The following is a 24,801-nucleotide window of genomic DNA, read 5'->3' as shown; positions in this document are numbered from 1 at the left end:
TAGTGCTTTTTTACATATGAAGATTTGCAAGAATTGGGCACATAAAATCTTCTCCTAAAAATATCTATCTGAAGAGCTGTGCTTGCAGTTTTCCCAAAGCACAGAGTGCCTCACTCTGATTTTCACCCTGAGTTCTGCTCAGGGGGTGCCGTGGGTTGGCAGGTGCGGTGGCTCATGATTTAATCCATGTAGAGGCTGATGGCAAGTGCCAAACTCCAGTTCACACAAGCATTACCTTTTGAGCCAGCCTTTTGTGTGTGTGTGTGTCTTTTTGCCATTTCTAGGGCCGCTCCCGCGGCATATGGAGGTTCCCAGGCTAGGGGTCTTAGGAACTGTAGCCACCGGCCTACGCCAGAGCCACAGCAACGCGGGATCCGAGCCGCATCTGCAACCTACACCACAGCTCACGGCAACGCCAGATCCTTAACCCACTGAGCAAGGCCAGGGATCAAACCCGCAACCTCATGGTTCCTAGTGGGATTCGTTAACCACTGAGCCACAACGGGAGTTCCCTGAACCAGCCTTTTGAGACTTAGGGAAGGCAAAGCCTTTTATTTCAAAGGACGGGGACACAAGGCCTTGCCTACGGTTTTGAACGCAGATGTGAGCATCATATTTACACAGAACTCCACCTTCTTTTTCCTCCCAGCTTCTGTTATGTCGTTTTTAAACTTTGAGGCTTTAGAACATCCACACCCTCCCTGTGTTTCCTTAGTCCTACACTTACTTCAGCGTTTTGGGCCATTTCTTCTGAAGCCCTTCGTTTTCCCATTCACCTCTCCTATTGTCATTTATTTTCAGCTTTCCCAAACGGCGGGATGATTTCGCAGCCCTGCACCAGTCGTCCTCCTCCCTATGGCGGGGAGTGGGAGGGGGTGTCACTGAAATGTGGCAACCTTGCGACACCGCGACATCTTTTGGCGGGAGAGAGGGACGCGGGCGCGGTGGCGGTGCGATGAGGTCCTCCCGCGGACAGGGGGCGCGCGGCGGGGCGGGCGTCCTCGGCGCAGGCGCAGCGTGCCTCTCTCCCAGCCGCACACGCCGTGACCCCGCGCAGCCGCGCGGCCCGCGGACTCTGCGTAGGGGTTGGCGCCGGAGCGGTCCGGCCGTCGGGGGCTGACGCCGAGCGCTCTGCCCGCCGTCTCCGCGGCGCGTCGGCCCCGGTGCGTGGCCGCCCGGGAGCGTCGGCCGGGCGGACCGGGTAAGTGGCGCCCGGGGCAGGGGGCGGGCGCCTCCCGGGCGGCGCTGGACGCGAGGCCGCCGCTTTCGGCCGCGCCGTGAGGGCCGGGGGTCCCAGGCCGTCCCCAAGCCGCCATCCCCTCGCCTCAGGCGGCCTGGCCCCGGCCGACTCTCCGCGTCTCCCTTCGCGCCCCGCCGCCCCTTTCCCTTATTTGCCCGGGTTATCGGGCCCGGTCTCCTCTCGCGGATTCTCATTTTCCGTCTGTGTGTCCTCGTCTCTTCTGGCCCCGCGGGCGTGTTTGGGGAAAGTTGCCGGGTCCGTGACCTGGTGGGCAGGCCTGGGTCACCTGTGGCCCCGAACGCTTGCACCCCTCCCGGTTGGAGGGTGCAGAGGAAGGAAGCTGTTTCCTCCCCCGGCCGCAGAGCGGGGAATCCAGGTGTGGACATCTCTCGGAGACCCGGGTTCACCTGGCCGCGCGGGAAGACGGGACTCCGGCTCTAGCGCTGCCCTCGTCCGTGCAAAGCGGCGTTGTAGCTCTCACGCCCAATCGCCAAGCTTCTTTTGAACATCTCCCTTTACCCAGACCGTATGTCAGGAACGAACAGTGGCTGCAAGATAAATAAGCCTCTGTCCTTACAGTCTGGAAGATTGGTCTTTCGGGAAACAAGCATAAAGGCATGGGTTGATCTGAGGGACTGGAGGGGGGTCTGGAAAGGCTTCCAAGAGGGAATGAGGCTTATAACTGAACCTTGGAGGTCTTTGGTTCGATGTGCAAGATGGGGGAACGGTTTCCTGCAGAAAAAATAAGTGCGAGGGTGGCAGAGGCCGAGCGTCTTAGCGCGTTTCGGAAACTGCGGCAAAGGCAGAGAGGCTTGAAGAGGGCAGGTCAGGTCAGGTCAAGAAGGTGGGAGAAGTCAGTAAGGGAGAGCCGTGGAAGGGATTTATTGCTAGAGGCAGGGGATGGGTGGGAAGTAGGACATTCTGGACGAGGGCGAAACGCAACATCCTCAAGTAGGTGAGGACTGTGTCTCCTCCAACAGAGTTTTTAAAGAGTGCTACTCAATTTCCAGTTTTATGGGGTAAAGGACACAGACGTTTTGATTATAAAACACAAAGACATTTTGGGAGTGCAGGATATTAGTAACTTAAACTGAGGGTGTTTTCTTTTTAGAACCTTATCAAGAGATGGATGCAGTGCAGTTTAGAACAGTGAGTAGGCGGTGAGCCGGCCGGAGAGGTGTGGGCACTGAGGAGCTGACCGTGGGGCTCTCTGATGGCTGCGGACAGACTTTACAGAAAACAGGAATCTGGAGAATTGTCTTGTGTTTCCAAATGCAACTTTGTAAAGTGGGTGTCTCTTTACCTGGCTTGTTTTTTTGTTTTGCTTTTGTTTTTGCCATTTAGAGCCACACCTGTAGCACATGGAGGTTCCCAGGCCAGGGGTCCAATCGGAGCTGCAGCTGCCGGCCTACACCACAGCCATAGCAACACCAGATTCTTAACCCACTGAACCGAGGCCAGGGATCGAATCCGCAGCCTCATGGTTGTTAGTTGGATTCCTTTCTGCCGGGCCACAGTGGGAGCTCCTACCTGGCTTGTTTTAAATTACATTCAAGGAGCAGACAGTCAGGGCTGGTATTCCTTTCCCAAGTCTTCCGTACTAGTGGATAGTGAAGGATGCTCTCTTACACACCTGAGTTACAGGTGACTCACGGACACTCCAGCCTATGTACTTGGGCAGTTATAGCGTCTATGAGAATGAATGGAAGTACTAAACTGTGACAAGGGGTCAGAGCTGGAGGTACGGGGGAACATTTAAAAATTCTTTAGGAAGTCACACATCTTACACGTGAAGTGATGCCTCTTATTACCTGTCTTTTTTGTTGGCATCAGCATGCACCACCCTCGTGGCCTTTCCTGTTGCTTTGTGTCCATGTGTCTAGCACTTGGCGTGTCCTTTAGGATTCGTTTTTGATTTTTGATACATGAATGTCTATTTAGTGATAAAAGGTCTTTTCTTACCATGTCCACTTCTTTAGGTGCTCAGAGCTCAAACTTTGACTCATTATTAGTTGTATGGTGAGGGTAGTTTCTCTCCCATGAATTATGGTGTAAAACTTACGGTGCTTCTATGGGCGAAGACAGAACAGGCCTTACCTTTAAAGGGCTGATGATATAGCGAGAGACACATGTGTTCAGGGACAGTTGCTTTTATGTGGGGGGTTGTCACAGAGGCTTCAGAGACGCACTTGAAAGGCAAGTGAGTGGAATGCTTCTGAGAAGATGTCTGTATTCTTTTTCTGCCAGTTGCACATGTAGTAAAAAATACTTTGGCAGCTTAGGTAGAATCTTGAAAAATCCTCATTCTTCTGGCAGAACCATGTTTACCGTGTTTCTTTTTAAGGGGAAAAAAAGCATACCTGGAGGTTTTTTTTTTTGGCTGCACCTGCAGCATGTTGACGTTTCTGGATCAGGGATTGAACCTGCACTGCAGTTGTGACCTGCGCCACAGTTGTGGCCATGCTGGATCCTGAACCCGCTGTGCCACACAGAGACTTCCTGGAAGATGTGTTAACCAAAGAATGGTGTTTAGAAGTAAATAGTTAGAAGGTTTCTTAAAGACATTATACAAATCAGCTGTTGGTATTTGATCCTGACTTTTTAAAGTATATCCAAATGTTAGAAAGTGCTGCATTTTTATTACCTGACACCAGACTTCATGAAATAAGTGCTATATTATCTGAAAGCCGTCACAGCATTAATTAATTTCAGGCCTAACGGCCTTGTCTGTGCACCTGTTACATTTCAGTGTTTGCGCTGGAGTGAGTGAATTGTGTATGATATATTTACACGTGCTTAAGGCAGCTGAATTAAAGACATACCCACCTTCTAAGGAATTGATGCAATAAAGCTTTGTAAACAAAATTATACAAAAGGAGGGAAGCAAGGAATTAACAGAGCGGGGCTCAAGTTGCTCACCCCTGGGCCGGGGGGATCACTTGAACGGGGTGCGGGCCCTGGGGGTTGAGTGATGTCTTATCCAGACCATGTCTCTTCTTTTGGGTGGTGAGTCCTCGGCTTGTAGCGTTGTGGTAATTAATTAAAGCAGGTCGTAAGTGTGCAATAACGAGGGTGCCGTTGCTGTGATTAATCCAGTTCTGTGAATTTGAAGATAAATGAAAAGGAGAAAAGGGAGGAAAGCACTTCTGCGTTTACCGTGATGCGGAGATCTGATTAATAAGCCCCGGGTTACAGAAAAGCCAGCGGATGCTGCGAGGGTGACATCCGTTTCACGTGTTTGTGTTTTTAAAGCGTTTGAGAACAGGAACGGGGAACTTTAAGTGAACCGAAGGTACAGCTGTATAATAACTTCCAAAGCTTGCAGAGCGCGGCAGGTCCCATGGAGTTGTTGACGGATGAGCTTCCGTGTGGAGTGGAGCTAGAGGAAGTACGGTCTTGTGGACGCTTGTCACTGGATCTAGGCTCTCGTGGCGTTTGTGATGGCCTGGATTAAAACAGTGGCTTCTGGGGTGGACCCGGGGCGTTCCCTGTGAAACCTGGAAGATGGGGTGGGATTTCAGCCGTGCTTAGGTCACGGGCCGCACTCGGACGCGCTCGTTCTTGACGTAGCCTCAGTGGCTCCCGCGTGGCTCGCGCTTAGAGCTCACGAGACCCGGTTTGTTCGGCACTGAAGGCAAACCGAGGGCACTCCCTGCGGGACACACTCTAGGGGATGGTTGGCACTGTTGTCAGCCGAGCAGGTGGGCTGTCACCCGGGCCTGAAGGAGGAGGCTGCGTAGGCCTTGCGCTAGTGCAGGTGAGTTATGGAGCCGCCGAGGGCTCTGCTGCTCCTCGCCTCCTCCTGTGCTGCCGTGGGCCTTTCATGTCCAAGTCTCAGCTCAGGGCTTTTAGGCAGCCTGAGGGTTCAGACATCCGGGAAGGGGGAAGACTCAACGGTGCTGGCACGCGGGCAGAGAGCTGCGCGGAGGGAGTGGGTCACCGCTGCTCCTTCGGCCCGGGGCGCCTGGGAGAATGGAGGAGCTTTGCCCAGGGTCAGACAGTACGACCCGGGAAATTAAATGTTTCCCTTCTTGACTCTGTGACCTTCCCTCCCCGAGACACACACGAGCACAGGAGTTGTGTGGCGTGATTTCAGTGCAGGATGCGGTCCGAGCCTGGGAACTGACAGACTTGGAATGTGTCCGTGGTCAGAAACTACCTGGGTTAAGAATGTCTGCAATTTAGAGATTTCAGTCAAAGTTTTCTTCTCTTTCCATCTGCAAGGAAGAGATTGATTTTTTTTTGTCTTTTTTTTTTTTTTTTTTTTGCTATTTCTTGGGCCGCTCCCGCGGCATATGAAGGTTCCCAGGCTAGGGGTCCATTTGGAGCTGTAGCCACCAGCCTACGCCAGAGCCACAGCAACTCGGGATCCGAGCCGCGTCTGCAACCTACACCACAGCTCACGGCAACGCCGGATCCTCAACCCACTGAGCAAGGGCAGGGACCGAACCCACAACCTCATGGTTCCTAGTCGGATTCGTTAACCACTGCGCCACGACGGGAACTCCTGATTTCTTATTTTGAGAAGTGGGACGTGTGGTTTCGAATGTCAAGGTTTTTTAAGGGTGGCAGAGAGATTTACCAGAACAAGCTGTGTTCTGACCGGCTCTGACCTGGGCAGATTTATCTCCAGGGTCCCTGGTCCCCCTTCTAGGTGCCCTCGGCTTTCGTGGTCCTGAGCCTCTGTAGCAGGTGCTGCTCTTCGTCCACTCCAGTGGGACGAGGCTTCCTAAGTGCCGGCTCTCGTCCTTCTGATGTCGTCGTCCTCTTGTTCCTCTGTCTGCTGGGGTGGCAGGTATTGGTCGCTCACATGTAGATTGTTGGCTGTCTCTTTGTAGTCACCGCCGTCGAAGACTAAGATTCTTCTTGGTGGATACAAGGAGGTCTGGGTGTTAAAATGATCTAACCCTGGGGACTGGCCTGGTGGCCTGGTGGTTGGGATTCAGTGTTTTCACTGCCGTGGCCTGGGGTCAGTCCCTAGTCTGGGAACTGAGACCCCACATCAAGCTGCTGCATGCAGCAGCCAAAACTTTTTTTAAGAAAGAAGAAATCTAACTCGCTTCCGTCACATCTGTGAGATCATTTCTATTTTTTTTTTAATTTCAAGCGTATATTTAAACTTTTCTCTTTTTTTTTTCTTTTTTTGTCTTTTTCCCTTTTCTAGGGCCGCTCCTGTGGCATGTGGAGGTTCCCAGACTAGGGGTGGAATCAGAGCTGTAGCCACTGGCCTACACCAGAGCCACAGCAACGTGGGATCTGAGCCACGTCTGCGACCTACACCACAGCTCACGGCAATGCCAGATCCTTCACCCACTGAGCGAGGGCAGGGATGGAACCCTCAACCTCATGGTTCCTAGTCGGATTTGTTAACCACTGCGCCACGACAGGAACTCCTAAATTTTTCTTTAATAAAAGGGTAGCTTCCTCCCCAAAGGGAATTTTGTTTTTTGTTTTTTGGGGGGTTTTTGTTGTTGTTTTTTGTTTTTTTTTTTTGCTTTTTAGGGCATGTGGAGGTTCCCCGGCAAGGGGTCTAATCAGAGTTACAGCTACCAGCCTCCACCACAGCCACATCAGATCTGAGCCATGTCTGTGACCTACACCACTGATCACGGCAATGCCGGATCCTTAACTCACTGAGCGAGGCCAGGGATCAACCCTGCATCCTCATGCTTCCTAGTTGTATTCGTTTCTGCTGTGCCACTATGGTAACTCCGGTATTTGCTGTTTTTGTAAGGCTTCTACTTTCTGCTGTTGACACAGCTCGAACTTTTAAGAAATTGGATATATGGGATTACTAATGCCCGAATCTAGAACTTCCGTCTTTCCTAAGTCTGTGCTATAGAACAGAACAATTGCACTCATGAATTACTTGATTGCAAGACCGTATACATAGGACAGTCCATTCTGGAGGGTTTTTTTAAAATAATACCTGGGTGTAACTTTGCGTATTAGCAAGGATGTTGCTTGGTGAAGCCCAGTGTCTTGGCCTCTGTCCCTGAATGTTCCTGGACCTGGTGATCTTGTCACCTACCTCCTACCTCGCAAATTCCATGGTGCTGCATCATGTCGTCGCGGAGTGACTGGAACTCTTTCCCCTTGAGCAGCCTTCTGAAAACCCGACCCCCTTGTCTTCCAGCATCAAGCTGAGACCATGTCCCTGTACGATGACCTGGGGGTGGAGACCAGCGACTCAAAGACGGAAGGCTGGTCCAAGAACTTCAAGCTCCTGCAGTCGCAGCTGCAGGTGAAGAAGGCAGCCCTCACGCAGGCCAAGGTAGGAGTGGCCCCGCGCGGGAGCAGGGTTGACAGGAGCGGGCTCAGCCCCCTCCTCCACCCCTCTCCCGACCTCGGGGCCCAGCCATTCGGCAGGAGGAGGACGTGAGGTGGTTTCGTCGCTCTGCCTCCTGGGCACAGAGCTGCTGCGGGGAGCCCAACGGAGAGAAAGCAGCGCTCTTGGTTTCTAGTTCTCAGGCTTGTGTGTGTCAGATTGAGAATTTGCGTAAAATGCTATGTAATGCCTTCACGGCTCAGCGGTAACGAACCTGATGAGGAACCGTGATGACGCATGTTCGAACCCTGGCCTTGCTCAGTGGGCGAAGGATCCCGGATTGCCGTGAGCTGTGGTGTAGGTCGCAGACGTGGCTCGGATCCTGCATTGCTGTGGCTGTGGTGTCGGCCGGCAGCCGCAACTCCTATCCAGCCCCTAGCCTGGGAACCTCCATATGCCAAGGGTGCAGCCCTACAAAGCTTAAAAAAAAAAGGCTATGTAATACCTGTTACTCTGGTAAATATGGGCTCTGGTTGGGGCTTGGGGAGCCTGCATTTTTAGGGAGCAGCCTGCTGTTTGTTGTAGGTGGTTCGGAAGCAGCACTTTGGGACCGAAGCTGTGGTAATTCCCGAGCTGTCATAATGTGTGTGTGTTACCACGCGGCTCAGGTTGGTTACGAGTGTGTCGAGGTTCACAGTCTGGGGTAATGGTTTTGTTTCTGTTGTGTCGTGATGGGGGTTGGCACCATCCTCGAAATCGTTCACCACGTAAAACATTAAGGACAGTGGTCTGCTGGATGTTTGATACTAAAATGTTGCTAATAAATGCGTAGGAGGAGTTCCCATCGTGGCACAGCGGAAACGAATCCGACTAAGAACCACGAGGCTGTGGGTTACCCCTGGCCTCGCTCGGTGGGTGAAGGATCCGGCGTTGCTGTGAGCTGTGGTGTGGGTCACCTATAGCTCCGATTTGACCCCTAGCCTGGAAACTTCCATATGTTGCAGGTTTGGCCCTGAAAAGAAAAAAAGAAAAAAACCCAAGGAATGAGAGCGGTGTTGGGGTTGGCTCATTGTTGCGGAGCGTGCACCTCCGGTAGAAGCTCTACCCCCCACGTGCCGCAGCTATGTGTCCTAAGGGGGGAAAAAGCCTTGCTCTTCCTGTGTGTAAAGCAGAGCTTCCCGTAAAGGACCTGAGCAAGTCGGCGTGTGTGTGGTGTTACAGTTTCAGGGTTGGAGGAAAAATGTATGCAAAGCTTCCTTGAAGGAGGAGGCAGTGACGGAAAAAGGAGTTGACCCAAACTGCTTCAGAGATAACATGTTGAAATATTTACTGATGAAATGGTATAATTTCTGAGATTTCCCTTAAATGCTCCAGTCTAGGGCAGGGAGGTAGGGATGTACGTGGAATAAAATCCGCTGTGAGTTGATAGCTGCTGGAGTCGGGTGGAGACCTGCGACTTCATTAATTGTTCTCCTTGATTTAATGTTTGAAAATTTCCAAAATACATTTTTTTTTCAAGTTCGCTTTTTTTTTCCCCTTCAGTGCCAGCATCGTTAATGTTGAATCGCTTACGTTTGATGCCTTGGGTATTGGAAAAGGTTTTCAGGATTAGGATACACCGAGTAACACTGACTTTAAATTTGTCTTGTTGGTTCTGTTGATCAGGGTTTTACCTTTTTATATATCATTATCAGATTTAAATTTTTCAATACCAGTACTACCTCATGTTCAAGAGATACAGTTTTGTCTTTTTAAGACAAACCTTCATTCCATGTGAAAGGAAGATGGTCCTATTTGTTTGTTTGTTTGTTTTTTAAATGGCACACCTGCAGCATGTGGAAGTTCCTGGGCTGGGGACTGAATCCGAGCTGCAGCTGCAGCAATACCGGATGCTTTAACCCACTGCGCCAGGCCGCAGATCGCCAGGCCGCAGGCCGAACCTGTGCCTCCGAGGTAACCCGAGCCCCACCACAGTCAGGTTCTTAACCTGCTGTGCTACAGCAAGAACTCTTAACAAGTCTCATTTTTCATTTTAATTTTTTTAAGTTAATTTAAATCTTGGAAAGTTTCATGCACTTTTTGTTTTGCATGTAAGGTATGTAAATACAGCTTTATATTCTAATGCTAATACCATTTTGTGCATTTTATTCTTGAAGGACTCATCTTCTCTCCTTTGTGTGTGTGTCTTTTTTGTCTTTTTAGGGCTGCACCCGTGGCCTAGGGAGGTGCCCAGGCTAGGGGTCTAATTGGTGCTGCAGCTGCCGGCCTACACCACAGCCACAGCAACTCCAGATCCGAGACACGTCTTCGACCTACACCACAGCTCATGGCAACGTCGGATCCTTAACCCACTGAGCAAGGCCAGGGATCAAACCTGCAACCTCATGGTTCCTAGTTGGATTCATTTCTGCTGCGCCACGATGGGAACTCCCTCATCTTCTCTTTTGTAAAGTGACTGGCTTCAAGGAACAGTTCTGTTCTGTTATGAAGTATCATAACATAAACTCAATTAGACTAAAAGTGGGCATAATTATACAAGTATATGCCCACGCTATAAAAGCATGCCCGTCTCTTGTGAAGGATCCACGCTAGCTAGAGTGTAAGGTGCTGTGACACATTTGCTCTCCTGGGGTCCCAGGGCAAATCAAGTGAAGGGCTTTGTTCCTGCATTATTTCATATGCATATTTAAATAAAAGTGATATGCGTATTTAAATAAAAGTGATAAGGCTTTCTGTAAACTTTTTACAAAAATGGAGGAAATTTACCTTGTTAAAAAAAAAAAGGCAGGAATTCCCTTCATGGCTCAGTAGCTAATGAACCTGACTAGGATCCATGAGGATGCAGGTTTGATCCCTGGCCTCACTCAGTGGGTTAAGGATCCCCCATTGCTGTGGCTATGGTGTAGGCTGGCAGCTGTAGCTCTGATTCAACCTAGCCTGGGAATTTAATATGCCACGGGTACAGCCCTGAAACAGCAAAAAAAAAAAAAAAAAAGTCTAAAGAAACCAGTATATGGTTATTTTAATAACTGAATTAGAAACTAGTTATTTTAAGATTGCTTTTCTCATATCTGAAAGATTTGTTACAGAGGGAACCCCTCCCAAAAAAATCTTTGTTACAAATAGAATGGATTTTAATGGGAAGCCTCAAGTACACTTTTCTCGTTTTTCATTGATTTTAGAGCCAGAGGACAAAACAGAGCACAGTCCTTGCCCCAGTCATCGATCTGAAGCGGGGCGGCTCCTCGGACGAGCGCCAGGTAGTGGACACCCCGCCGCACGTGGCCGCCGGCCTCAAGGTAACCGCACTCGCGCCCGGCCCTTGGCAGCCTCGTCCCTGGGCCTTGGCAGTTGGGCTCATTTTCAGCTTAAGTTTGTCTTTCGTTTTACTAAGTTGGAAACATTGATATGTTTAAAATAAAATTGTGAATAGAAAAATCAGAAATTGGAGACATGCCAAGAGAAAAACACAGGACTTCAGTCCTACCCCGCACATTTAAAAGCTTCGTGTTCTGGAGTCGCTTTCCGTCCTCGGCCTCCCCCCGCCGCTCCCTGACTGGCTTTCTCACTCGACGTGTCGGGACTTCGGTCTGGGTCCGAAAGCGCAGGGCCACACGCGCATGTGCGTGGCGGCCCTGCATCCCCTGTGCGGGTGAACCCGATTCCGTTTGCTAGTGACGGACACACGGGTCATTTGTAATTTTTGTTCTTATGAGGAATTTTAGTGCTCATTGTTTTATTGTGAGTTAAAATTGAGAATTTTAAAAAATAGTTCTACCACCTCAGGCTTCATTATCCCAGTGGTTTCACGTAGGTTTCAAAACAAGAAGCAGATGTGGTCAGCTCCAAAAATGGGGTAGCGAGGATGAGAAGGATACGGAAAAGGTAACTCGGAATCATAGTTAAAACTGTACAGAGTGGAGGACAAGTGGATCCAACACAGACTGTGGTTAAAATTACACCTGCCCGGGAGTTCCCGTCAGGGCGCAGCGGAAACGGATCTGACTAGCATCCATGAGGATGTGAGTTCGGTCCCTGGTCTCCCAGTGGGTTAAGGATCTGGCGTTGCTGTGGCTGTGGTGTAGGTCACAGATGTGGCTGGGATCTGGCGTTGCTGTAGCTGTGGTGTAGGCCAGCAGCTGTAGCTCTGATTTGACCCCTAGCCTGGGAACCTCCATATGCCGCCGGTGTGGCCCTACAAAAAAAAATAAAATTACACCCACCCTATGATATACTTTTAGCCTTCCCCAGATGGCGTTCACATAATACAAAGAATAATAAAGAGCACCATGCAGACACATTGCTTAATGAAAAATGACTGAATGGCTAATAATAGATAGAATATTCTATTATTGCTGTTTGTCAGCAAGGTTCTCTTCCCAGCCCACCCCCACCCCAGGCACGCTGAGACAGTCCCTGCCACGTGCCCCTTCTTCTTTATTTAGTGTGTCCTCACAGTGTGGACTGTTCTGGGTTGGAATCCGCCTGCCCCCCACCTTGCTCTGGTTCCGTGACCGGCAGGGCCTCTGGTTTCTTGGCCGGAGGACCTGGTGCTGCTCCGGCAGCTGACAGTCCGTCAGGAGGGAGAGGCACCCCCAGGGGAAGGTTTTTGAGGATTCTGTCTTTTAACATTTCCCCCACCTCATTCTTTCTTGCTTTATCTAGTTCAAGACTGGTTAGTCATCTTCTTTTGCTGAGTACTGGTTCTAGAACCTGTCACATGACGCCCCCTCCCCATTAATCAGTGAGCATTTTCCTTCCTGTTAGGTAGTTTCCATAACCAGTTTCCAGCTGTGAAGCAGTCCCATCAGGTGAGGGTGTGCTGCTTGGCCCAGGTATTCTAGTTATAGAGCCGTCTGGGTCTGCCTTCCTGTGTCACCGCGAGTAACACTAAGGCACACCTCTACAGGGAGCCTTCTGTGCGCTTTATGTTGTCTTCTTCAGATGCACGTCCTGAGGTGGCAGGAGGCGATGAGTCACTTCTACGGCCAGTTTGTTGCAGTGCCAGCTTGTTTCCAGCGTGTGGTCTCAGTAAACGGTGTCGCCTGCAGTACATGAGCTTGGGGCCTCTCCCACCCTCGCCAGCATTCGGGTTTTACGCAAGCTGCTCTCATCGCTGGAGCAGAGAATGCTGGTCCATCGTTGAACTTAGTAGCAGGTTTATACAGTGAAAGCTGTCTGCTGTCAGATTTTGACATGACAGAATTGACCTTCATGCTGACAGTGTGTCGTTTTGTATTGTTTTGTTTTTTCAAAACAGTTGGATTGAATTAGTCATTTTTATTTATTTATTTTATTATTTTTATTTTTTTTTGGCCTTGCCCGTGGCATGTTGACAATTCCTGGAGCAGGGATCGAACCCCAGCCACAGCAGTGACAACACCAAATCCCCAACTCTGCTAGGCCACCAGGAAACTCCCATGCTGACAGTCTGTTCGAGGTGGAAGCTTTGTGATGGCAACGCTACGTAAATCGGGTGGCTGATGGTTTAGCCTCTCCTATCTTAAAACTGAAAGGAAATCTTGTTCCTTTGTGGGTTGTTTTTTAAATAAGAACCTACTTTTATTTATTTATTTATTTTTTGTATAGTTGGTTTACAAAGTTGTGATAATTTCTGCTGTACAGCAGAGTGATTCAGTTATACACACAACATACCCGTTCTTTTTCAGATTCTTTTCCCGTATGAGTAATCACAGAATGTTAAGTCGAGTTCCTTGTCTTTCACAGGATTACAGATTTATTTGAGAGCCCTGTGGTAAACAGATTTGTGTGAATTTTCCAGAGATCAGGCCTGGGACAGGATTATAGTTATTTTTTAAACTTCTTTTATTCACCAGGTCAAAGTGTTATTGTAATTTTGTAATTGGAAGGAACCCATGAAGTATTTGTTTACAGGGAGAAACGTCAAACTGAACCGTGCAGCCCAGGAATTGTTAGGTTTAGATCTGTTGCCTTTAAACATAAGCTCCCGTTGTCACATCAGTTTCGTGTTCAAATACCAGTTACATTTTATGAACACCCTGCCTGCCCTGGGCAGAGGAAGCAGACCGGGCGCTCAGGGATGCCAGCCTGGGCTTGTCCAGGGCCTTGGCAGAGACCAGTGGAGGCAGAGTGAGGCGGAGTCGTGCTCAGAAAACGAACAGGAGAGCGTGCGGCCGTGTAGGAAGGCGAGGCCTCGTGTGGGTAGGTCAGGGCCGACGAGAGCCGCTGGGATGGAGGCCGCCAGCCTGGGGCCAGGCCCGCTTCTGTAGGCTGGGCCTTGTCCGCCACTGGCTTCTCTGATTTCCTGAAGGCTACTCCCTCTTTCTCAACTAGCAGCCCGGTTTCTAGGTGTATAGAAGGGAAGCGGGGCCGTCATCGGGCTGATCCTAGTGGGCCTTGGAGAAAGGAGTGATGATGTGCAGAGAGCCCCCACCTGGCGGACTTGGGGTCTGCCCAGCCCGCCCGCGAGGGGATACAGGCCCAGAGGAGGGCACGACGCCCGAGGGGATGCTCCGTGCTTTTTTAAAGTCTTGCTGTGTCACGTCTCCATGTGATCAGAGTCTGACGTTTTTCCAGGAGGTGACCACAGGCATGGTTGTATTCTTGAGTGGTTTTGTTGTTTTCCTTCCATGGATGTACATAACAAGAGAAGCGTGCAGTGTTCACTAAAAGCCAATGCCAGTGTTAGGGGGTCGCAGCTCCTCGAGGACTCCTGGGGAACTGGTACAGGTGTTGATGGACCGAATCCTGACCTGGGCGGGTTCCTTGCCGTCTTCTGCTCCTGAGCTAGATGTGCAGCCACGTCAGATCACTGAACCTCCTCTGGCGTCTGTTCCCTCATCTGGACGACGGGCAGACAGGGTCCTCAGGGCCCCTCTGACCCTCCGGTTCCTTGACCGGAATCTTTGAGTAAGATTCCGGGACGGAGGCTGGAGCTCACTCTGGCCTTTTCCCTTCCTCAGGACCCTGTTCCCAGTGGGTTTTCCGCAGGAGAAGTTCTGATCCCCTTGGCCGATGAGTATGACCCCATGTTTCCTAACGATTACGAGAAGGTGGTGAAGCGGCAGCGAGAGGAGCGGCAGCGACAACGGGAGCTGGAGAGACAGAAGGAAATAGAAGAGAGAGAGAAGTAAGGCCCCGTGTGGACGTGGGTGTTCTTTGTTCGAAATACCGTGACCCATCTGAGCAGGCAGCAGGAGGGCGGGGGCTGGCTGTGTACATCCCTGCGTGAAGACAGAATCGGAGCCACTTTCAGGCACAGATGCAGGATCATTTGGGTGTGTTCTTAAAACAGTAACTTAGGAACTCGCTGTTGAGTAATAGTTTTTTGCTTATGCTGTGACTCTGCTAGAATCCTAACTCTTTAAAATACTGAAAATGTTACTCTTACTGATTTTGAGCCAGACAGTTTTAAAATTCATATACATCTTTTATGTTTTTTGAAAGTACGTATAACGAGGATTTATTTCCTTTTAAAAACTTGAATATCAATCATCAAATAGTTATGTAAATATTAACCTACTATTTCTCATTGTTGAATCACTTTGTGACGTGAAAGCATGTTCTAGAGCAGCAGCCCTTTTCTTAACTGTTAGCTCTCTTGGTATGCTTTAAAAGTGAGAGAGGGAAATATCAAAGAAATTTTTTTCTTTTCTCTCTCTCTCTCTCTCTTTTGTCGTTTTAGGGCATATGGAGGTTCCCAGGCTAGGGGTCCAATTGTAGTGGTAGTAGCCCTGGCCTACACCACTGCCACAGCAACACGGGATCCAGTCCTCATCTGTGACCTACACCACAGCTCACGGCAACACCGGATCCTTAGCCCACTGACCCTTAACCCAGGGATCGAACCTGCATCCTCATGGATGCCAGTCGGATTCGTTGAGTGCTGAGCCACACTGGGAACTCCAAGGAAATGTTTTTCTTGCTGCTGTGCTTGTACTTACCAGATTTGCTCCATCTATCTTCTGGATTGTTCTCCTCATACTTTTGCTACTTTAGTCTTCAGCCAGCTGTTGGCACGTGCGCATGCACACACACACCAACCCTTTAGTGTGGGGGGAAGGTCACGTGACTTCCTTGGGTTTGTGTCTCTAAATTGGCTCCTCTGTGATGAGTGTCGCTTCCTTTGTTGTCACAGGAGGCGTAAGGACAGACATGAGGCCAGTGGCTTTTCACGGCGGCCGGATCCAGATTCGGACGAAGATGAAGATTACGAGCGAGAGAGGAGGAAGCGAAGTAGGATGGGAGCGCGCGGCCGGGGCGCTTTAGCCGCGGGCTCTCCCTCTGGCCTTTCACGTTCGGTTCGATAAGTCGTTGAGTTGGCGCTGACTTGGGGGATCCTCTGCGGATCCCCGCAACCCACGTGAGCGTCGGAGCTCTAACACCCGCCGTGTCTGAGCCACGTCCTTGGTGCCACGGGGTCGCTGGGCCCCGACCCTTCTCGAGCGTGCCCTGTCCAACGCTGGGATTTCCTGGGTTTAGTCGCCCACTGGTTGACGGCGATTTGCTTGAGAATTTCAGATCTGCTCTCTGGGCCGCCCAGCGTGGTTCTCAGCACGATTTAGGTTGTGTCCTTTACCCCACACAGCCCGGGGGCGGCTCCACGATTCCTTCTCGCCTGGAAGGGGGAAGCAGTGAGGCCTGCTTCACCAAGTTTAATCCTGGATTCCAGTTCTGAGTCCCTGGGCTTTGGTGAGAGGGGCGGAGCCACGTCCCTCCATCCTTCCTCCTCTGGGGGAGGTGTGACGCAGCAGGCAGCAATGTCACATCCTTGAGACTCTGACTCTGAAGCGATCTCCCGCCTTTGATCAGCGGAATTTATGTTTTTGCAGGTATGGGCGGCGCTGCCATCGCCCCCCCCACGTCTCTTGTGGAGAAGGACAAAGAGCGTACGTACCTCTCTCTCCCCTCCTTCTGTCCAGACGTGCATCTGCAGCCCAGTCGGGGGACGTCCTGGCCGCAGCCAGCTGGGCTTCCCGAGGGCAGGGCAGTGGCCGGAACCGTCCCGCTCCAGCCCTCGGCCTGGTCCTCCCTTCCACCCCTTCTGCCTTTGCCAGTTTATGTGCCAGTCTCTGAGGCGTGGGTTCTTCTACAGGGGGATGCCTTTTTGGTTTGTTTCTAAAAACAACTTGTTTTGTTTTCTCCGATATTTCACATTCGGGGTTAGGTTAAAACAGCTCGGTTTAGAATTTTTGTGCCCAGTAATTTACAGGCTGGTAAGCACGTGACCCTCCACAAGGTGGCAGCACTTCCCTGGGTCGGATGTTTTGGTGCCCGGGTTGTGTGCGTTCACTCAGGTCGCCCAAACCGCCTTCTCCCGGTTCTCCCTCTAGAATTTGGGGTTGGAATTGGCCCTGACAGGTCATCTGGGCTGGACCCCACGCAGACCTCCCAAGAAAATGTCCTCCTCCCTGGTGCTTTCCACCTCTGTGGCCCTGTGCGCGTCACGTCTGTTTATAAAGAAGGGAGGTCGGGGAATGTCAGGTGCCTTTTGTGTGGAAACACCCGACGACCAGAAAGCCAGCCCAGCTGAAACCTGTCTCAGAGTGCGGCCCCCACATCCGGGTCTCTGGGAAGCTGCCTGTTGAGTCTGCCACCCCCACCTCGGAGACCGTTCTTGCCGCCAGGCTCACGTGGGTGTGAGACTCGCGAGACTGTAGGACAGGTGCACAGGATGCCGTGGGAGCCACAGGGGTTGATGGCGTCTGCTGGAGCCTGCAGAAGACTCAAGTGCAGCTCAGAATTGTTTTGTAGCATGTTGATAAACTGGCTTTGTTTTCCTCCACCAGTGCCCCGAGACTTCCCTTACGAAGAGGACTCGAGACCCCGTTCACAGTCTTCCAAAGCTGCTATCCCTCCCCCGGTGTACGAGGAACAGGACAGACCCAGATCCCCGACCGGCCCGGGCAACTCCTTCCTCGCCAACATGGGGTAACCGTGCAGCTGCAGGGAGGCCTTGGCCCTTTGGGTAGATGAGTGAGTCTGGAGGTGAGGGTGTCCGGGGTGGGGGGCATGGGGTGTGCGTCACACCGCCTCCCCCAGGAGGAGCAGTGCTCCCGCCACAGGCGCGTGTCCGGCAGGACACGCCTCTGTTCTGTGCGAAACGCGAGGCCTTCTCATGGGAGTTTGAGTGATTTAGACGCTGGACACTGTGTTCTCCAGGTAGGAACCATTTCCGGTCACTGCTGATACTGAGTTTTGTGACATGAATGAGCAAATAAAGTAGCTCCTGAGAATTAGAGTTGACTTACGCTGTGTCCACAGGGTGGATGAGATCTGTTTTTTCCTTTTCTTTTTTTTTTCCTTGATAAAATGACCTTTACTTTAAAATCATGGTTCTGAACCTTTGGTCTAAAAGCTCTTAGTCATTCTAATGATAATTAGAAATTTGTTTGCCAGCATATGAAAATAGTTTTAATGTTTATTTTCAGGTGGGGCTCCGGGATTTTTTTTTTAAGCCTCACTGGATTTGGCATGCATTTTGGTTCAGAGGGTGTTTTATGTTTAGTCTGTTTCTCTCGTGCTGTGCGGGGCTATGAAATGAAGCAGTGTTGCATTGCACTGAGGCCTTTGTCCTGTGTTCTCTGGAAGGACACTGCCTGTGGCACAAGCGCTGGACTGTTGTCATCACACGCTGTGTGCGTGGGCACGGTGCTTAGTGCCCTCGTCCGCGGGCCAGTCAGAATTGCAGAGATGCCTGGGGTTTGCACCCTGCCAGAGGATTTGAGTCTTTCTCTCTCTCTCTTTTTCTTTTTTTAAGGGCCGCACCCGCGGTTTATGGAGGGTCCCAGGTTAGGGGTCAAATGGGAGCTACAGCCGCTGGCCTACGCCACAGCCACAACAATGCTGGATCCTTAACTGGCTGAGCAGGGCTAGGGATTGAACCCGCGTCCTCATGGATGCTGGTCAGATTCATTTCCGCCAAGCCACGATGAGAACTCCTAGACGTGGCAGATCTTTATCCGTAAGGAAGGTGCAGTGTAGGACAGTCCAGCAGTTTTCGGTCTTTCCAGCCCTAGGACAGCTTGTTCAGATGAAATGTTTGAGGAAATTACACACGTGAAGTGCTGTAGGTACAGTTGCGGGTTGAAGCAGGGCTCTGTGCTTCAAGCCCTCAGGAGTAGTGGTCTCTGGGGGCACCTGTGAGACCCCTGAGGCCCCTGGCGGTGCAGGGGAAAAGACTGGACAGGGCAGTGGACGGGAGATCAGAGTGGCGGGCTCCTGTCGGTTTCCCCGTGGACATTGTCGGGGGTCTTGCTGGGCTCATCGCCCATTTGGGTCTCGGTTTCTTCACTTCCATGTATTTAAATAGATGGTCGCTAAGTGTCTTCTCACTGATCAAGTCGGTTGTTTGGAAAGTTGCAGTCATCTTCGCTCTCTGAACCATACGTAATTTTTGACGGGCTCCCTTTTAAACGACCTGGTCAGGAGCCCCGTAGCTGCGCCGCGTGGGGCACCCAGGACGTCCAGTGTCCTCTCACAGGCCTTGGGGTCTCCCTGGGGACCAGCGTTTCCCTCACCTCGGAGACGGGTGCCCCACTTCAGGGTTGGCGGCTTCGCTTTCTCCTGAACCTCCCACGGCTTCCTGGCTAACGGCTCCTTGAGAATGACATGTGACCTCATCAAAGGCCTTGTGGGGTGCAGGCTCTCTCTTTCCTCAAGGAGGTGCTTGTGACGTAAGCCGAGATGCCAGGTCTCTCTCTCCCTCTCTGTCCTCGCAGTGGCACCGTAGCACATAAAATCATGCAGAAGTACGGCTTCCGGGAAGGCCAGGGCCTCGGGAAGCACGAGCAGGGGCTGAGCACGGCGCTGTCGGTGGAGAAGACCAGCAAGCGGGGAGGCAAGATCATCGTGGGCGACGCCACCGAGAAAGGTGCGCTCCCCTGCAGGCCCGGCCGGCCGGCCTGCACCAGCGTCCCTGGCCCTGACGCGTCCCTGCTCTGCCTGGGGCCCTGGGGAAGCCTGAGGCTCGCTTTACAAACAGTTGAGGACAGATGGCGAGATGGAAAAGGAGGACGTCTGCGGACGTGAGCAGGCCCCCAGACGATCACGTCGTGCCCGCTCCCGCCAGGCAGAGCCGTGTTCCGTTGCTAGAGCCGTGGTTATGTTTTTAGGGCGAGAGGGGCAGGGCCGTGTGCAGGATGGCAGCGATTCCGTCTGCTCGCGCTCCGTCCTCCAAGGCTCCTCTGCTTTTCCCTTTGTCCCCCCCTCTCGTTCCGAGTGTGGGCGCTCGTTTTCCTGCGGGTGACTGCCGCGGGAGTAGTGTTCCCTCGCAGTCTTTGGCGGGTGATGCCCACTTCTGTCCTGTCCTCCCTGGACTGGTACAGTCTGTTCTGTAGTGTGGGCGTGTTGGGATGAGGCAGACGTGACTTAGCATTCAAGCCGCAGAACGGAGTTCGTGTTGAGTCAGCTTAGCGGAACGCCTTTACCTGCAGAGGGAAGAGACGTTTTCTGGCCGCCCCGGCCGCGCACAGCTGCCGGAAGCGGCAGCGAGCCTCTCCGGCTGGTTCCGGAAGCCAGCAGATGCCCGACCTGTGGGGGTGTCTGAAATTGGCCCGCTGGTGGCAGGCTAACGAACCGCTGGTCACACGGGCTGAGGCCTTTCGCCACTTCCAGGCCAAGGCTCACCTGGAGGCTTGTGAGCACACTGCCCCGTCAGCCCTTTAGGAGCTGGACTCGGCGGAAATGCAGAAGTCAGGGAGTCTGGTGAAACCAGGAGTCCTGGTGAAAATGTATGGCAAAGCAGTGATGCTTCCGCCCAGCCCAGCTGCAGTTTAGCTCAGAGACTGTGTAGCTGCTTTAGACGTGGGACCCAAACCGTGGAGGTGGCTGTTGCATTCAAATTCTTCTCTGTAGCTTAGGCGCGGGGCTAACACGTCTGTGTCTGATGATGTCTTCTCACAGATGCAGCCAAGAAGTCGGACTCAAATCCACTGACTGAAATACTTAAGTGTCCTACGAAGGTGGTCCTGCTAAGGGTAAGGAGGGGAGGCCTGTCTGCCCTCCCTGAAGAAAACGGAAACGATGCTTTGGGGCAGGTGCCACGTGAGACTGGTTTTCGCATTCCACTGCTAGGTCTCTGCTAAACACAGGGTTGAGGACTCCAGTGAGTAATTATTCGAAAATGTTTGAAATTGGTAGAAGTTCAGCTTGGTTTATACATTTTGATGCTTGCAGAGTTGCTCACGTGGCTCTTTAGGAAGCTTACTGTATGTTTTTATTTTCTTTAAAGAAATACCATCTTTGGGGTGCTTTTGGGATGAGCGTTTTCTTTGTGTCACCTGGGTTTGGGAACACCCGCTGTCATGAGAGGTATCTGTACGTGTCTTTCATGTGGGAGCCAGTTCTGCTCAGGACTGGACCGTCTGTGTGTGTTTGTGTCTCTAGAACATGGTCGGCGCGGGGGAGGTCGATGAAGACCTGGAGGTGGAAACCAAGGAAGAGTGTGAGAAGTACGGCAAAGTCGGAAAATGTGTGATATTTGAAGTAAGAGGGCTTTCTTTTGATGTTTATAACCCAGACTATAAGTGGCAGTCACCACATACTGTCTACGAATAGGGACGGGGTGTGCGGTGCCGTGTGGGACACCTTGTCGTGCTGTCGAAGGCACTTGGAACAGTTTCAGACATAAGCGCGGGGAGGACCTCAGTTTAGGTGGTGAAGAAACGTCTGGTTTTGTGACTGAGGTGTGCTCCGTGGCTCAGGGACTGGGATGTGCCTGGGTGTCATTCATTTGGCAAGTGTGTGTCTGGGGCCCCCCACAGCCCGACAGCACGTTGAGAGCGTTGGGGATGGGGAAGCCTGTCCGTGCCCTCGGCGATGCGCTCAAGAGAAGAAACACAGACAAACGGTGACATGAGATGCTTCGTCCCCAGACTCAGAGGGGACAGCAAGCGCAGGACTCGGTCAGCACAGAACAGAGACGGCCTTGGGAGCAGTGTCGGATGCGAGCAGGGCCCTGAGTCGCGTGGGTGGGATTCCGGGGGAGGGCACGGGCCCCCAGACTGGGCTCAGGCCTGCAAGACTGAGGACAGCCCCCCTGGGGAGTGCCTGGGGGTGTGGGGCTCCACCGGAGCTGCGTCCACACAGCTGCAGCGGGGCCCGCAGTGGCCCTCAAAGCCCCACGGGAGCTCAGGCCAGGGTGAGAGACAGACTGCAGGTCCTGCGAGCGTGGTGTCCGCTCCTGCTGCAGCTTCTCCCCTGCATCGAGTCGCTGTGCGACGGCGGCATGATCACGTGTCTGCGTGTCCGAGGCACAGGACCTCCAAAGGGCAGAGCCGTCCTGCTGAGCCGTGTGTTCCCAGCGCTTAAGGCAGGGCCTGTCAGAGAGAGACGTTGGGCACATTTCCACGAGGCACGGAGGACGGATCCCCTTGCGATTTGACGGGTCTGTGTGTGGCGATAATTGGGAAACTTACTCTGACAAAAATCATCTGTGGAAGAAAACTCAGGTTCGGTGAATTCGCAGGTGATCACGTGACCTGTTACACGTTCCCTTCCAGATCCCGGGGGCCCCTGATGATGAGGCAGTACGCATATTTTTAGAGTTTGAGAGGGTCGAATCAGCAATTAAAGGTGAGTTGTACAGCCGACTGTGAAGAACTGAAGCGTCGCGTTTGAGTTCTTAATCTTGACGATGAAAACGTGCTCTGTGATGTCTCACAGACCCTGTCCTAACGGCGTGTCTCTCTGCTTGCCTTCTAGCTGTTGTCGATCTGAATGGGAGGTATTTTGGTGGACGGGTGGTCAAAGCATGTTTCTACAACTTGGATAAATTCAGGGTCTTGGATTTGGCAGAACAAGTTTGATTTTAAGAACTAGAGCCCACGTCATCTCCAAAGATCCTTTGATGAACTGCACGCTGAGAAGAGAAAAATGCGCCAGCCAGCCCGCTCGGCTGTGGCACAGAGACTCCAGGAGGACTCTGACACTTACCTTGACTGATCCCTTTTTTATTTTGTGGAGTTTTTTAATATAGTATAAAAAATCCTTAAAAAGAAAAAAAAAAAACCACACACACAAAGCAAAACAAAAAACCAATCTGTGTGCCTCTCTGGTTGTTCCCCTTTTCTTACCACTTCGGAGGTGATCACCCTTTTGCTAGGATTTCACGATAATTCTCAAGTGCTTCAGTGATACGTATTTCTTGCACTAAAAAATCTAGACAGTTTTGGGATGTGGGGTTGTTACCCTTTGCTTTTCTTTCTTTCCTTTTTTGACTCATTTTAATAAAACCTGCCAGTTACTAAACTGTAGCTTCATAAATTCTATAATAAAGTCTCATCTTGGCATTCTGCCCAAGGTGAAAAGCTCAGCTTTCTCTAACAGAGAAATTCTTCTGGCTCCAGTCGTAGAAACCTCTTTACGGCCTGAATGAAGGTTGAAGAATTGTGAACCTTCCCTGACCTGTTTGGATGAAGCTCTTTTCAGTTAAGCCAAGTCAGCTTATAGTTTGTGATGGATTTAGGGGTATTTGGGTGTAGAAATCATAAACATAGCATTTGTGTTCAGAGCGTCAAGCCTAGTCTTTAGACCAGATGGACAGATTAGCTCAGCGCCTCCTAGGGACACTGAATGGGCCCAGTTCTGTTGTGGAAATGCTGTTTCCTTGGGGTCACGTGTCTGCTGGCAAAACTTGCAGTAGTGTCAGTTCTCATACCTAATTTTAAGATTTATAAAATTGAGCCACGTCACCTGCCTGACTTGTACTGCCCACCAGTACGAGTCTGGAATTGTGGATGATGGTACGGTCAAGTGCAAACACTGAGCAGGACGCAAAGCAGACACCAGATAAAAATACTTGGCGCCGCGAATCCTTGCCGGAGCAGGAAGTGCTTCCCGAAGGGTCGTGTCCGGTGTTCTGTTCCTCGCCTGCCCCAGCGCTGCATGTGACTTACCCGCGGCGGCACCTGCCGGTCGTGCCCCGTGGTCTCGCGGTCACCACGACGGCACAAGAGCGCGCTGTGACCCTGCGGGGGAAGACGCGCTCGGCATTTCTTTGCATCCATGGACCTTGTTTGGAGACATAAGGAATATTCTGACCCTTTTTAAAAAAGGATTTTCTCATGTTTTTATTTAACATAAATAAAAGAGTAATGTTTTCTCTTGTGGTAGCATTTTACTGAGTAAAATTAAGACTCCGCTTTTGAGGCAAAAGTGCATGTATTCTGTGAAATAAATTTGGATTAAAGAGTGTAAGGTGAAAGAATTCGCTAATTGGACATTTGTAGGACGTGAGAATCAACAGCCTGAGGCTTGAGCGGGGCCACCTGCGGACTGCGCCTGCGCATCAGCGAGGACGCCACTCCTGGGCTCGCAAGTGCCTAAATGTGCTCGTGCTGAGGATGTATTATTACGGCTTCGTGTAATTTGTGTGAACCCTGATGTTTTAAAGGGTAACCCCCTTTGATGGCTGCACTAGTATTGTTCGTGCTTTATCATAACGTCATGGTTGATGTGCATTTGGGTGGCTCTCCCCAGTGTTCTCATGAGCAACAAGCAGGGAAACGCAGGCGACTGCGCCAATCTTCATAGAGCGGGCACCGCTTAGGGAGTACAGTTCTCAGTCTCCAATGACTAACTTTCTAAGTTTTCCATGATTGTGGTGATTATTTAGTGCATTATTTGCCATCAATTTCTGATACTGGAATAATATAAACATTTCTTGCAATGTAGTTTTAAAATTAATTTTGCTAGTAACTAAAATTCGAATCAGCCTCAATGTAAGAATTTCATTGTAAATTGAAAATCCATGAAGCTGCAAAAATGTAACTAGAAAGGCCCCGTGGGCCTGAACCTGTCATCCTGGGCCTGCCTGTGAGCTGAAAGCCCTTCCTCTGGGTGTGTGGGTGTGTGTAAGGGGGCGGAGGGGGGTCCTGCGTTCACCCCACTGTGTGCAACTTGGGAGTTTCTTTACGGAAAGCCTTGAAGCCTGACTGGGCCCAATCTGGAGAGTCGGTTTGCTGTCTAGGTTTGTTTCGGATTTTTTGGCAAATGCCTTTTCTGTTTCGATAAGGTAGTGTGAGTTCTCTCATCTGCACCCAGGACACTATAGGTTGGTTCCTGGGATTGCAAGTGATAGAGCCTAGAAATGGGGCACGGGGCCTGCTGTCCTGGGTTAGCTGGTGAGAGATTGGTGAACCTAGTTATTGGGCAATGAAACACTTTCAGGTCCAGCCCGGACTGAGGGTGGCCTGCTGACCACTGGTCATCTCTGAGGCAGCGGTGCTCTGGGGCTGGGCCGAGTGGGGTCAAACCCTGGTTCCGGTGCTGACTGTGGAACCAGCTGCCTCCACTGAAAGCAGGAGGGCCA

General features: G+C 51.4%; 1 protein-coding gene across 1 annotated transcript; it reads left to right on the top strand.

Annotated features, from left to right (window-relative positions):
- Positions 1-1,070: 1,070 nt before the first annotated feature.
- RBM17 (RNA binding motif protein 17) lies at positions 1,071-22,803 on the top strand. Its single transcript, XM_047754745.1, has 12 exons — positions 1,071-1,201; positions 7,377-7,514; positions 10,691-10,807; positions 14,453-14,619; positions 15,628-15,725; positions 16,322-16,378; positions 17,279-17,420; positions 19,211-19,362; positions 20,394-20,467; positions 20,877-20,975; positions 21,992-22,064; positions 22,194-22,803. Exons 2-12 carry the CDS (start codon positions 7,392-7,394, stop codon positions 22,295-22,297), a joined length of 1,206 nt encoding a protein of 401 aa, XP_047610701.1. The 5' UTR covers positions 1,071-1,201; positions 7,377-7,391; the 3' UTR covers positions 22,298-22,803.
- Positions 22,804-24,801: the final 1,998 nt, after the last annotated feature.

Source organism: Phacochoerus africanus, chromosome 12 (genome assembly GCF_016906955.1).
Source record: "Phacochoerus africanus isolate WHEZ1 chromosome 12, ROS_Pafr_v1, whole genome shotgun sequence".
Classification (NCBI taxonomy): domain Eukaryota; kingdom Metazoa; phylum Chordata; class Mammalia; order Artiodactyla; family Suidae; genus Phacochoerus; species Phacochoerus africanus.
This window is presented reverse-complemented; position numbering and strand designations above follow the sequence as displayed.

Excerpts from the sequence above, each read along its gene's own strand:
- RBM17 (XM_047754745.1), top strand. The coding sequence starts at position 7,392 with ATGTCCCTGTACGATGACCTGGGGGTGGAGACCAGCGACTCAAAGACG. Across the intron at positions 16,379-17,278 it reads TGTGGAGAAGGACAAAGAGC|TGCCCCGAGACTTCCCTTAC; the intron begins GTACGTACCTCT and ends TTCCTCCACCAG. Across the intron at positions 19,363-20,393 it reads GGGCGACGCCACCGAGAAAG|ATGCAGCCAAGAAGTCGGAC; the intron begins GTGCGCTCCCCT and ends GTCTTCTCACAG.